The sequence below is a fragment of the Argentina silus genome (genome assembly GCF_951799395.1).
Source record: "Argentina silus genome assembly, chromosome: 22".
Taxonomy (NCBI): domain Eukaryota; kingdom Metazoa; phylum Chordata; class Actinopteri; order Argentiniformes; family Argentinidae; genus Argentina; species Argentina silus.
The window spans coordinates 3,332,922-3,345,656 of record NC_139676.1 but is presented as its reverse complement, the minus strand read 5'-3'; the positions used below and the strand labels follow the sequence as shown (position 1 = coordinate 3,345,656).

Here is a 12,735-nt window from a genome sequence, read left to right as displayed (position 1 = left end):
GTTTTCTGATTCGAGTCGTTTCTAAGTCATCAACACACCACACACACGAGAACAATATACAAACGTTTAATAAATAGAATCCGAACATTCAACACAAACATTAATAGCACTTTTTTTTTTAAACATCGTTTCACTTTTTAAAACTCACATGTAATTCAAGTATTCAAGAACAGTGTATGGATCAGAAAAGTGTCCAGGGCAGGTATAAGCAGCACAACACAGAATTAAGACACTCAGAATAACCAAGCCAGGCTCTTTCACTGACGTTAATAAGGGTTGAAGTCTCTTGTCCACAAAACAACTTACATCTCAACAAGCCCCACTTAGAATCTACAGCAACATAGTGGTGATAGTCTACTGGATTATAATGGACAGTTGTAGTTCACACTAGGTTACAATGGTATGTAGAATATTGTTCTGGCTGGATTTAACTGACATCTGATGGTTAGCAGAACCTTGAATTGGTTTGTACCGATTTGCACTGATTTCTAATGGTTTGTAGTAGTTCCATCCATGTTTCATACTGTCTTATAACGGTGTGTAAGAATGTGCACCCATTTGTGGTCATTTGCAGTGGCTTATACTGGTTTAGACTGGTTCATAGTAGATCAAAGCGGTGTATAGTGGTGTAGGGAGACATCTCCGTTGAGGTGTGCAGTCAGCAGGGAGTCCGGACCCGCCCAGCGGGCAAGCTGACAGCCCTCCTCCGGGCCTCGGACCACCACCTGGGCCCCCTCCTCAAAGCCACCCAGCTCCCACACACACACAGAGCCACACTGGAACACCCCCACCACAGAGGAGCCACGGGCGTCCACCTTCTCCAGCCTGGACAGGGGAGAGAGAGAAGGGTTATTCTCTCTCACTCTCTCTCTCTCTCTCTCTCTCACACACAAAGGCCAAATCTCAAAAGATTTTCCTTGATTCCTTACGTCCTCTGTCTTCGCCTCCTTCTCAAAGCTCATTGGAGCAGAGGGTCCGAGGTCCCTCCCCTTGAGCCTTCTCCTCTAATGCATTGTGAGAAGGAGTAGAGGAGAGAGGACGCAAGGAATCAAGGAAAGACTTGAGATTCGGCCAATCAGTTACCTCAATAGTAGGTCAAATCCATCTCCCCCATCCCATCTCTCCATCCTACAGTACTGTCTCCCTCTCCCACTCTCTCTCCCCTAAATCTTAACAACCCCAACCCCCCTAATTATTTCTCCCACCTTCCTTTCGCCCTTTCTCCCCCTCTCCATTACTACTCCCTCTCCCTCTCCCTCCCTCCCTCCCTTTCTCTAACCTCCCAGAGCAGGTTTTGGGCTGGTGTAGTCTGGTTGCCACGGTACTCTTGCCAGTCAAAGGGTTGGTGGCAACCAGTGAGAGGAGAGCTCTTCCCTTCTTCTCTTCTTCTTCTTCCTCCTCCAGAGCACTCAGGGACGTGTGACGCAGCAAGACAAACAGCACCCCCTACAGGCCAAACAAGGAAACGAAAAGATAAATCAAATCAAATCAAAATGTATTTGTCATGTACATCGCATACAGCCGTAATTGACAGTGAAATGCTTTGGGATCTTGATCCTCGCTGAAGAACAGTCAGCAACAATCAACAAGTCAAAAGATAACTTCCACATGCAGAGCACATCACAATGGTACAGCTATTCTGACCAACTCCAATCATCAAAAATAATGATCAGATGTGTAAGCTCTCACACACGGTTTTTGTCTCACCAATACACTCACATAGATAGATACACACACACACTCACAAAGTAGGAGTATCCCTGAAGGCAGGAAGTGTGTGTTAAACTCTCTTTCAGTGTGATTCTCTGGAGCAGCTGTCCAGTCTTCATGTTCCTGAGGTAGGAGAGAACACACACACACACACACACACACACACACACACACACACACACACACACACACACACACACACACACACACACACACACACACACACACACACACACACACACACACACACACACACACACACACACACACACACACTTACTTACTTCAAGCCGACTGGTGGTAACATAAGGAAAGGAGATGAGGAAAGGAAGAGCATCTCTCACCACAGAACAAGCTGATCCCAGTCAGTGGAGCCAATCAGAGTGTCTGGCTGTCCTTCTACTGCCGCCAGAGCCCGGACACACACACCTGGAGAGGCCAGCGACTGAGACCCCTGAACCCTGGGACGGTAGAGACCAGTTACATATCTATACACACACACACACACACACACACACACACACACACACACACACACACACACACACACACACACTTTACCCGCCGTCCTGTGAGAGTGAGAACACCTGCAGTGATGACGTGGTTGCAGAGTGGGAGGAGCTGGCCACCCTGCCCTCTGACACACCCACTACAGTCTGGACCTCCCCCTCACACAGGACCACCTGGGAGAGACTGGAGCAGGACAGAACCCTACACACACACACACACACACGAAAAGAATAAATATACTTTATTTTGGGGAAAACACCATGAGGGAAACACAATTCTCATGTAATTCTACAGCTTGATAACGCACTTTGGGCCTTGGTTCCCCTCTTCGTGTGTGTGTGTGTGTGTGTGTGTGTGTGTGTGTGTGTTTCTTACCTGGCCTGTCTGATCTCCTGCTTTCCCAAAGTCACACACAGCAGCCCAGCAGAATCCGGCACAGGAAACACTGATATCACTGGCTGGGTAACAAACACAAACACACACTATTAGAATGCACATACAAACAAATCTACAGGTACAGTAGCATCCCACATTTAACACACACACCTCTATACATGAGACAGACACACACTTTGCATTACCTCAGTGAAGGTCCAGGTGTGCATTAGGTTCCAGGGTGATGTCGTGATCTGACCCCACACACACACTGTCCACTCCCCTGCTGCTGCCACACACACACCTTCCGATGGCACAAAGCATGCAGCCACCAGACTGCCTCCCACATGGGTCTACACACACACACACACACACACACACACACACACACACACACACACACACACACACACACACACACACACACACACACACACACACACACACACACACACACACTTAGATCACTTTATATGCTCAAACAGTTCTCTATTAAGTGTGAGGAGACATACATATGAAACATTATATACTGTCCCAGGAGTTTTGTTTACCTTCAATATGTGTGTGTGCTTCAACACACACTCCACTCTCCCCTCTCTTTCCTTCTCTGTAGGCTGGCTGGTGGAAAGGTACGAGAGGGCTGTCTGGGGCGGATGCGAGGGCAGGGGGGTATTTGGAGTCTGGGGGGTAGTTCGGGGCAGTGGCTGCAGCAGTGGTGAGTCGACAGGGTCCGGGGGGCAGGGAGAGAGGGGGGGAGGGGAGAGGGCTTGGGTGGAGGGGCTGGGGGGAGGAGGGAGGGTCAGAGTCGGGGCTGAGGGAGAGCAGGAGAGGGGGAGGTGAGGGGTGGTGCCTAAGCAGGATAAAGTGAGGCTGGAAGGGAGGGGGGAGACGGGGGTGAGGCGGTTGGGGGTCTGGCCAAGGAGGGGTAAGGGGGGGCTGAGGCAGGGGGGCAGGGATGGGGCAAGGCTGTGAGGGGTGGTCAGAGACGGGCTGAGGAAGAGCTGGGAGGGGACATATGGAGGGGCAGGACACTCCGTCTGGAGGGAAGGGGACTCAGAAGGGAACTCAGAAGGGGACTTAATAGGGGACTTAATAGGGGACTTAATATCTGTCTCTGTCTGGAGGGAAAGACCCTCAGAAGGGGACTCAATAGGACACTCTGTGCCTGTGCCAGTCTGTATAGGACATTCAGCAGGAGACTCAGATGGTTGATGCTCAACAGGCTGGTCTACTACATGGTGGTCTGTAGAATGGTCTAGAATGTGGTTTTCTGAATGGACGTCTGTGGACTGTTCAACGGAGCAGTCTAATGGCGGGTTTTTATGGCTGAGTTGGTGGTCAACAAGGTGGTCTGCTGGGTGATTTGTAGACTGGTCTACTGTGTGGTGGTCTACTGCGTGGTGGTCTACTGCACTGTGGTCTACTGCACTGTGGTGGTCTACTGCACTGTGGTGGTCTACTGTGTGGTGGTCTACTGCGTGGTGGTGGTCTACTGCACTGTGGTGGTCTACTGCGTGGTGGTCTGCTGTGTGGTGGTCTACTGCGTGGTGGTGGTCTACTGCACTGTGGTGGTCTACTGCATGGTGGTCTACTGTGAGGTGGTCTACTGCGCGGTGGACTAATACGCGGTGGTGGTCTACTGCGTGGTAGTCTACTGCGTGGTGGTCTACTGCGTGGTGGACTACTACGTGGTGGTCTACTATGCGGTGGTCTACGGGTTTGTCTGTAGAGTGGGCTGTAGATGCATCTTCTGTAGGGGGGTGGTCTTCTCTAAGGTGGTCTTCAATAGGAGGGCAGTCTTCTGTAGGGTGGTCTTCTGTAGGGTGGTGGTCTGTAGGGTAGTCTTCTGTAGGAGGGTAGTCTTCTGCAGGGGGGTGGTCTGTAGGGTAGTCTTCTGTAGGGGGGTAGTCTTCTGTAGGGGGGTGGTCTTCTGTAGGGGGGTGGTCTTCTGTAAGGTGGTGGTCTGTAGGGTGGTGGTCTTCTGTAAGGTGGTCTTCTGTAAGGTGGTGGTCTGTAGGGTGGTCTTCTGTAGGGAGGTCTTCTGTAGGGTAGTGGTCTTCTGTAGGGTAGTCTTCTGTAGGGGGGTGTTTTTCCGTAGGGGCGTGGTCTTCTGTAGGGGGGTGTTCTTCCGTAGGGGTGTGGTCTTCCATAGGGAGGTCTTCTGTAAGGTGGTCTTCTGTAAGGTGGTGGTCTGTAGGGTGGTCTTCTGTAAGGTGGTGGTCTGTAGGGTGGTGGTCTGTAGGGTGGTGGTCTGTAGGGTGGTGGTCTTCTGCATGGCAGACTATTGGAGGGTCTGTAGGATTGTCTCCAATAGGAAGTGTGGATTCCGATATGGAAAGAGTGAGGCTGAGGGGGAGGGGCTCCAGTGAAAGCACAGGTGAACAGTCGTTGTTGCCATGGTGAACACTGGTACGGCGACGCATGTTGTAGCGGGAGGTGAAGGTTTCTGTTGTTGCCGCGACGGCCTGGCGTAGCTTCTTTAGTTTCAGCCTTCCGAACTGGTCGTCAGGGAGATGGAAGTCCTGGAGGTCAAAGTGCGCCAGAACACGGCACACACTCCCAGGATGCTCTGATCTTGAGGCGGGAAGACGGGACAGGGGATTGGGAGAGGGGGAGGGCAGGAGGAGAGACTGGAGACTCCCTACACACACACGGCAAACAAACAGACAGAAAAGGAGAGAAAAGTGACTTGATAAATAGTATTGCATGAAATACTGCACACAGACATATGAAGACAGTTATATGTCCATCTATCTACTTGATTACACAAGGTCTTTAACACATCACAGGTAGTACAATAACAGACACACGCGGCTCAGTCTCACCATTGCTCTGCTGCGGTGTGTTACTGACAGAGTTCTTCCTGAAGATGGGGTACAAACTCTCTTCCAGACCTCCAGACACAGGCCAGTGCTCTGGCCTCTCTCCCCCAGGGAGAGGCTGCGAGGCTGGGATGAGGGTGGCAGGTGTCTGGGTGCTCTCTGGGGCCGGTGCTGGGGGGTCAGAGTCTAAACTCAGGGAGCGGCCCAGCCTCTGTCCCCTACCGCTCCCTCTCCTCCTTCTACCTCTCATTGGCCCAGCACGACGGGCTCTCGAGGGCAAACACGAATCCCCATTGGTCTCTGACTTTGAGGTAATCTTCTGATTGGTCTGTGCCACGGAGGTCAGGTGACTTGAGCTCTGACAGTCACTGGTGGGTTGAGCTAGTGTGTGTGAGGTTGTGTCTGAAATTGTGAGTAAGTCTGAACGAGTGTGTGTGATTGTATGTAAGTCTGAGGTGGTCTGTGGGAGTGTGTGTGTGGCTTGGCTTCTGGGCCGTGGTGCGTTGGGCGTCCTGCCCCTGCTCCTCCTGTGGCGCCCCCCGTAGAGCTGGTTGAGTATGACAGCCTGCAGGTCTCGGTGGCTCTGGGCTGCCGCCATGCGACGTGTGGTACGAATGTAGTACTCCACCGGGAAATGCAAACCCTCCACTAGTGTACACGAATCCAGGACACTCTGTCCATCCAGCTCTCTTTCTCCTTTTCTTTCTTTTCCACCCTGCTCTCCCTCTTCCACAATCCCTCGTCGACTCCCCTCTCCACCTCTTCTCTCAGATCCTTCTCCTCCTCCTCCTTCTTCTTGCTTTTCTGCTCTTTCTCCCTCTTTTCCTCCGTCTTCTCCTTCTCCACCTCCTTCTCTCCCAGTCCCTCCATGATGCTCTTCCTTCCCTTCTCCTGTCTGCAGCATTGCGCTCCTGTATGGGAGGAGCAGTGAGGGGGACTCTGATTCTGAGCAGAGCTCCGACTGGTCCTCCTCTGCTAGGCGACTTCCAGAGCCTCCATCTCCTCCCCCAGGTCTCTCTGTCTCCTCAACCCCCACACCAGGCCTCACTTCTAGGGTAACAGCCATGGATTGAGCCTCTCTCTGGCTCTCTCTATGGAGGAGGTCTCCAACTCGGTCTTTCTCCTTCTCCCTCTCTTTTTCTCGCTCATTTCTTTCACTCTCCTTCTCTCCGCCCCTCCTTTGGGCTTCCTTCTCTCCGGCTGCATCCCTCTTCGTCTCTCCATCTCTTGCCTGGTTCCCCCCTTCTCTCTCCTCCCTCCTCTCTCTCTCGGTCCATGTGTTCAGCTCCACTCCGTCCTCGCTAGTCTCTGTGTCTGACCTCCCCCCTGCCTCCCCCCTGCCTCTCCTCTCCCAGCGCAGGCGACTGCGGCGTGACCTTAGACGGAGGGCGGGGCTGAATCTGTGACCCCCCGCGGGGTGATGGTTAAGGTCAGGGGTCAGAGGGGAGGGGTTGTCAGTGGGCAGACGGAACCGGACAGATGGACTCCTCCTGGGGTTCTCTGAATCCCCTGGACCTGAATAAACATGTTATTACACCATGATTACACTGATATGACTCTGTAATTACACTCTTATTACATTGTGTTACGACATCATCACTTAAGGGCTAATGTTTATTTGTTTCTGAGTATTTCAAAGCACTTTGAGCTGAAAGCAATGAATGAAAAGGTTACCTTTATTATCATTTTCATAATCAGTGATGGAGCTACAGCTTGATGTCAGCATTCACTCACTCACTCTCCCTCCCTCTTTCTGTTTTTATATTTCCAGACTATCTCTCTGTCTTACTCTTTCTTTCTTTTCCCTCTATCTACTTTATCTAGTCTGATTGGTGTGTGTGTGTGTGTGTGTGTGTGTGTGTGTGTGTGTCGTATAGGTATGGCTGCCAGGGAGAAAGCACCTGCTTTCCTTATCTAAACAAACTATTCACACACTACTACACCAAGCAGATACCCACCTTTGGCTGGGCTTAGGCACAGGGCTGCACCAGGAGCTGTCCTGGCAGGGCTGGCCAGGGAGAGGGAGGGTAAGGCTGGGTTCGGAGCTGTCCTGGCAGGGCTGGCCAGGGGGAGGGAGGGTAAGGCTGGGTTGGGAGATGGGCTTGCTGGGCCAGGAACTGGGTCAGTCTGGTCCCAGAGGTTCTGCTCTGAGATCCTGCTCCTCACGTGCTTCCGCACGGCATCGGAGCGCTCAGCACGCTGTGTGTGTGTGGGGATATATGTCAACATCATACACAACACATCTGAATTCCTAGTACTCAAAAGTTTAACACACACGTTACACTCTCCCCTCGGGACACAATTACAATCACAAACGCACATGCCCCACCACCACACACACCGCCAATTTCTCTCACCCGTAGTCTCTTCACTGTCTTGGAGTACTCTTGCTGCAGTAAGGCCAAGTGCCTCCTCAACTGTCAGGGAGAGACCGAGAGAGAGGGGTGAGCATTGGGGGTAGCAAGAAAGAGAGTCGGGGTAGCAGCGAGAGAGAGAGAGAGAGAGAGAGAGAGAGAGAGAGAGAGAAGCTCCCCTTTATAGAAGGCCACATACATAACAGCCTAAAGAAGGGCGACTTTGTAGTACTGGCAACATGCACATACCTTCTCCTTGTCATCACAGTGAAGTGCGGTCCTCAAATTGTCCTCCATCCTCCTCTAAGATCCACACACACAGCATTAAGTTGAATCTACCAAATGACTTTTAGCAGTACACAAGTGTCAGCGCTACCAGACTAGCAGCAACATCATGCTACATTGCATACATACAGCAGATATACTGAGAGAACAGTGCAGCAGTATTTAGCTTAGCTAGCTAGTCAGCTAACGTTTGATTAGTTAATGACGTGTAGAACGAATCGCCAACGAGTCTAACCAGAGAAACGTACTGTACCTCTATTTTATAATTTTCGCAGTTTGTACAACTTTGTCAAATTTGTTTTGAAGACAGGATTGAGGATGACGAGGAAATGATTCTAACTCCCGCGACTTCATCGTCAAGTCAAGAGTAGAAGATCAAATACAACGATCGTGGATAAAATACTCTCTGGATGAAAATATAAACGCAACTTGAAGCAAAACAGAGGAGAGAAGTTTTAAATAATTTAGATCACTTGCAATATCAAACATTTGTTATAGTTTACATGAGTTGACCAATGATTGAAAATCGATACTCCACTACTAAGGTCTGTGCGCAAGGAAGAAGTGTGAGGACCCCTCTGGTAGATCCAAGAGTCCTGTCAAAAATGTAGCGAACTTTGATAGCCTCAAACTATCAGAAATCTGAAATTAGATCAAAGTGTTTTTTAGAATTCTCACGTTCAGACACTTTAAAGAGAGTTTCTACAATGGATCCGGTGAGTTTTTGTGCTCCTCGATATTTCTCATTCGCAAAACTAGAAAAAACGAAAAACATTTACATCCGTTTTTTTATGTTTTATTTCTAAGCTTGCTACCGAGCCACAACACTGGGGGGAAAAATACTACTGCATCAATAGTATCAAGGAATGTGGAATTGTTTCAATATGCCTCACGGAGAAAATCCACCTGATCCGATTTCGGTTAGGGATATATCGTCTCCATAGGAATCGTTTAAATCCCGGAAATCCAAACCCAAACCCCTCTACTGGGGTACGGAATTCGAGTTTCCCCACTGACCCTCACAACAAACAGCTTACCCTTGGCCACTTTCGACAATCTCTGTTGTTGTTATTTTAAGTTTCAATAAACATTTTCATGAGTTTGGGATGTCATTATCAAAATAGTAATACATAAATAAATAGCAGTCATCACCATCAATCACTTGCATCATAGTTAGAAAACGCATTGGAAACTGCACTTCCGTACCCCAGTAGAGAGCTGTGAAACGTCACTCCGTGAGTGGCTATTGATTTTCTATGGGAGGCACGCGAGCCGATGTGCCGTGCATGATGGGATTGTACGTGAGTGAAGTAGGCTGGGCCTTACAATGTAGATTGTTGAAAATTATTGATTCAACAGAAAGCAAGAACATCAGGCAAAAAATAAAGTGCACACATATTTAACAAAAGTACCTGCCGTACCTGCAGGGGTAACGATAATCCCTGCTGTACTATACTCTCTCTGAGGCTGTGCTCGTTGCACAAAACACATGTATTTTTGCAAGTTTCGCCATCAAAGGAAAGCGACCCTGGTTGTCGCACCACCGTCCCATGGGATCATCAGTAAAGTCCAGCGGCACTTCTTGTACATAATTTCAGTGAAAGCACGCACTCTCATCGGTAGAGGGGCAGTGCCTTGCTGGCCCTTTTGCTGCTCTACCTCCTCCCCACATCTAGCGCACTAATTAGGGGGAGCTGCAAAGGGATAGCGCATTTCTTGAGGGAGAGAGCGTGCGCAACTATCTCTCCCTCAAAATACGAAACAGTTTGATATGATTATTGTAGCAAAATAATTGTTAATAATAATTCTAAAAATCTGTGTATTTCAACGGTTATGACGGTAGTTTATTTTGTATCACAGTCGTCGTGTAACCGTGTAACCGCCAGTAACCGCCTAACCGTCACAGCCCGTCACGGGGGGGGGGGGGGGGGGTGGGTGGGTTACTCCCCACCGACTGCATGGAGCTGTGAGAGCCTTCATTGTGAGAGGCACTTTTCTTGACTACAGATGTGTGAAAACATTGAAAACATCTCACCAGCTCTTTTTCTGTGCTAGCCCCCCAGTTGTGTGCCTCCCAGCAGTGCCTTACAGTGTGGCCTGAAGAGGGTGTCTGTGAGGCTGGTCGACTGTATGAAAACACCAGGGTCGAGTGGACGTATAAAGGGAGGAGACCAGAGGGGAGGAGATTTCATAAGTAATTATCTGCAGGCTTTTGTTTGACTGATTTCTGATTTCTACAATGATATCCTAATGACTAATATGATTTTCTATGGATCAGGGACCCCCATGATACCTCCTTCTTATAATGTAATCCCAGAGATTATTGATACAATTATGGATAGGGGCTTTGGTAACACCACATTCTTCATCCTGAGTAACGAATAAGGAACCTTTACGTTGTGTCTTTGTTTCACAGGGGACAGCCCTACCTGTCATTCTCTCAGTGGGAGGAGCTCATCTGCATCTAGGGAGCCTCAACAACATCATGGTGCTCGAAAGACAGAGAGTCTTTCCAGATCAGAAAAGGTCCAAAAACACCAGCAGAGACCCACAGAGAAGAAAGCCGACCACTGCTCTGACTGTGGGAAGAGATTTGCATCCAAGTACAGTTTACAACGTCACCAGCGAATTCATACAGGTGATAAACCATATCACTGCTCTGACTGTGGGAATAGTTTCAGAACATTGAAGGTCCTAAAAGGTCACCAGCGGATACACACTGGAGAGAAACCGTACCACTGCATTAAGTGTGGGAAGGGCTTTGCTCTTCATGGTGACCTTAGGAATCATGTCAGAATACACACTGGAGAGAAACCCTACAGCTGCCCTGTTTGTGCAAAGAGTTTTAGGAGGACTCATCATCTAAAAAGACACACATTAACTCATACAGGAGAGAAGCCGTACCACTGCATTGAATGTGGGAAGAGATATGCTCAAGCAAGAGGCCTTAAAAACCACAAAATGACACATACTGGGGAGAAACCCTACCACTGCTCAGTGTGTGGGCAGAAATGTGTAACCAAAGAGAGATTAATGATGCATCATCTGATACATACTGGAGAGAAACTGTACCACTGCTATGATTGCGGGAAAAGTTTCAGACATGAACAAAGTCTGCGTGTACACCAAAAAATACACACAGGAGAGAAGCCTTACAGCTGCACTGACTGTGGGAAAAGATTCAGCCATACAAGAAACTTGAAAGCACATCAACAAACACATGGAGAGAAACAGTTTCACTGCCCTGAGGTCGCCTGTGGTAAGAGATTTACTACTTCACGGCAATTGATAGAACACCAACGAACACACACTGGTGAAAAGCCTTACCACTGCATTGAGTGTGGGAAGAGCTTTGCTCAAGCAAGAGGCTTTAAAAACCACAAACGGATACATACTGGGGAGAAACCCTACCACTGCTCAGAGTGCGGGCAGAAATTTATGACCAAAGAAAGATTAACGATGCACCATCTGATACATACTGGAGAGAAACCCTACTGCTGCTCTGAATGCGGGACGAGTTTCAGACAAAAAACGAATCTGTATGTACACCAAAAAGTACACACAGGAGAGAAGCCTTACAGCTGCACTGACTGTGGGAAGAGATTCAGCCATACAGGAAACTTGAAAGCACATCAACAAACACATGGAGAGAAACAGTTTCACTGCTCTGATGTCGCCTGTGGTAAGAGATTTACTACTTCACGGCGATTGATAGAACACCAACGAACACACACTGGTGAAAAGCCTTACCACTGCATTGAGTGTGGGAAGAGATTTGCTCAAGCAAGAGGACTTAAAAACCACAAACTGATACATGCAGGGGAGAAACCCTACCACTGCTCAGAGTGCGGTAAGAGTTATCGCAAAATGGACAGATTAAAATCACACCAGAACACACACAAGTGATAGGCGTCACATACATATACTCTGTGGCTACATTTGGGCCAAGAGAGTAATCGGCAGACTCCTCAACAGACCCTAAACCATTGAGAACTGGCTTTGCATCAGAAGGTGTAAAAATGGCCAACACCACCCCCACACCCTAAGGAAGGTGTGAGAGAAGGAACTTTCAAAGAAGGCACTTCTACACACACAAAATCACTTATTGGATATAAGAATATAATCCTCTCCTAAAATATGAAACAAAGACTTTGGCAATAATTGCACAACGAGTTCTATGACTGAGAACATCCAGGAGGGTGTGTTGGACTCAAGCCTTGGAATCTGATCAATTCCATAAATATTGGCAACAGTCACTTTCTTCCTCCTTGAACAATTATGGCATTGCAATGTTCCTCTAAACCATTACAATTATGATTGAAGTCGCCTTTATTAATTTTTGCAAATGTCTTGTATGTTTCTTAGCATAGTAATACAATTCCATCTTTATAAAGAAGTGTTGTTTCTTTTGCTTTGACAAATGCTGGCTCGATGAACAATTAAAGAACTTACTAAGATATTTGATAGACATTAAATACACTTCAGATTATTGATATGAGACTGACTGTTGAAGTAAGTATTCTGTAAAAGAACAAATCCAGAATTTAAGAATTTCTGCTCAAAAGTTGCCCTCAGGTAATTACAGTATTCATTTGAAATAGTAGCCAAATTAATAATTCCAAGTAATTAGTAATCAACAGTATTTAGACCTGTATACCCGCTACAAATATCAAATATTG

General features: G+C 48.3%; 2 protein-coding genes across 2 annotated transcripts; one reads left to right on the top strand and one right to left on the bottom strand.

Moving 5' to 3' along the window:
* Positions 1 to 50: 50 nt before the first annotated feature.
* Positions 51 to 8,148, bottom strand: palb2 (partner and localizer of BRCA2). Its single transcript, XM_083694303.1, has 13 exons — positions 8,021 to 8,148; positions 7,775 to 7,834; positions 7,376 to 7,616; positions 6,737 to 6,932; positions 5,421 to 6,646; positions 3,147 to 5,236; positions 2,802 to 2,948; positions 2,596 to 2,678; positions 2,272 to 2,421; positions 2,055 to 2,171; positions 1,746 to 1,833; positions 1,280 to 1,446; positions 51 to 825 (listed from the first exon to the last, which is right to left on the bottom strand). The coding sequence occupies exons 1-13, from the start codon at positions 8,066 to 8,068 to the stop codon at positions 609 to 611; spliced, it is 4,830 nt and encodes a 1,609-aa protein (XP_083550429.1). The 5' UTR covers positions 8,069 to 8,148; the 3' UTR covers positions 51 to 608.
* A 496-nt stretch (positions 8,149 to 8,644) lies between these two features.
* On the top strand, positions 8,645 to 12,427 carry LOC310821495 (uncharacterized protein). The gene is made up of 3 exons (XM_083693570.1): positions 8,645 to 8,772; positions 10,112 to 10,250; positions 10,473 to 12,427. The coding sequence occupies exons 1-3, from the start codon at positions 8,764 to 8,766 to the stop codon at positions 11,960 to 11,962; spliced, it is 1,638 nt and encodes a 545-aa protein (XP_083549696.1). The 5' UTR covers positions 8,645 to 8,763; the 3' UTR covers positions 11,963 to 12,427.
* Positions 12,428 to 12,735: the final 308 nt, after the last annotated feature.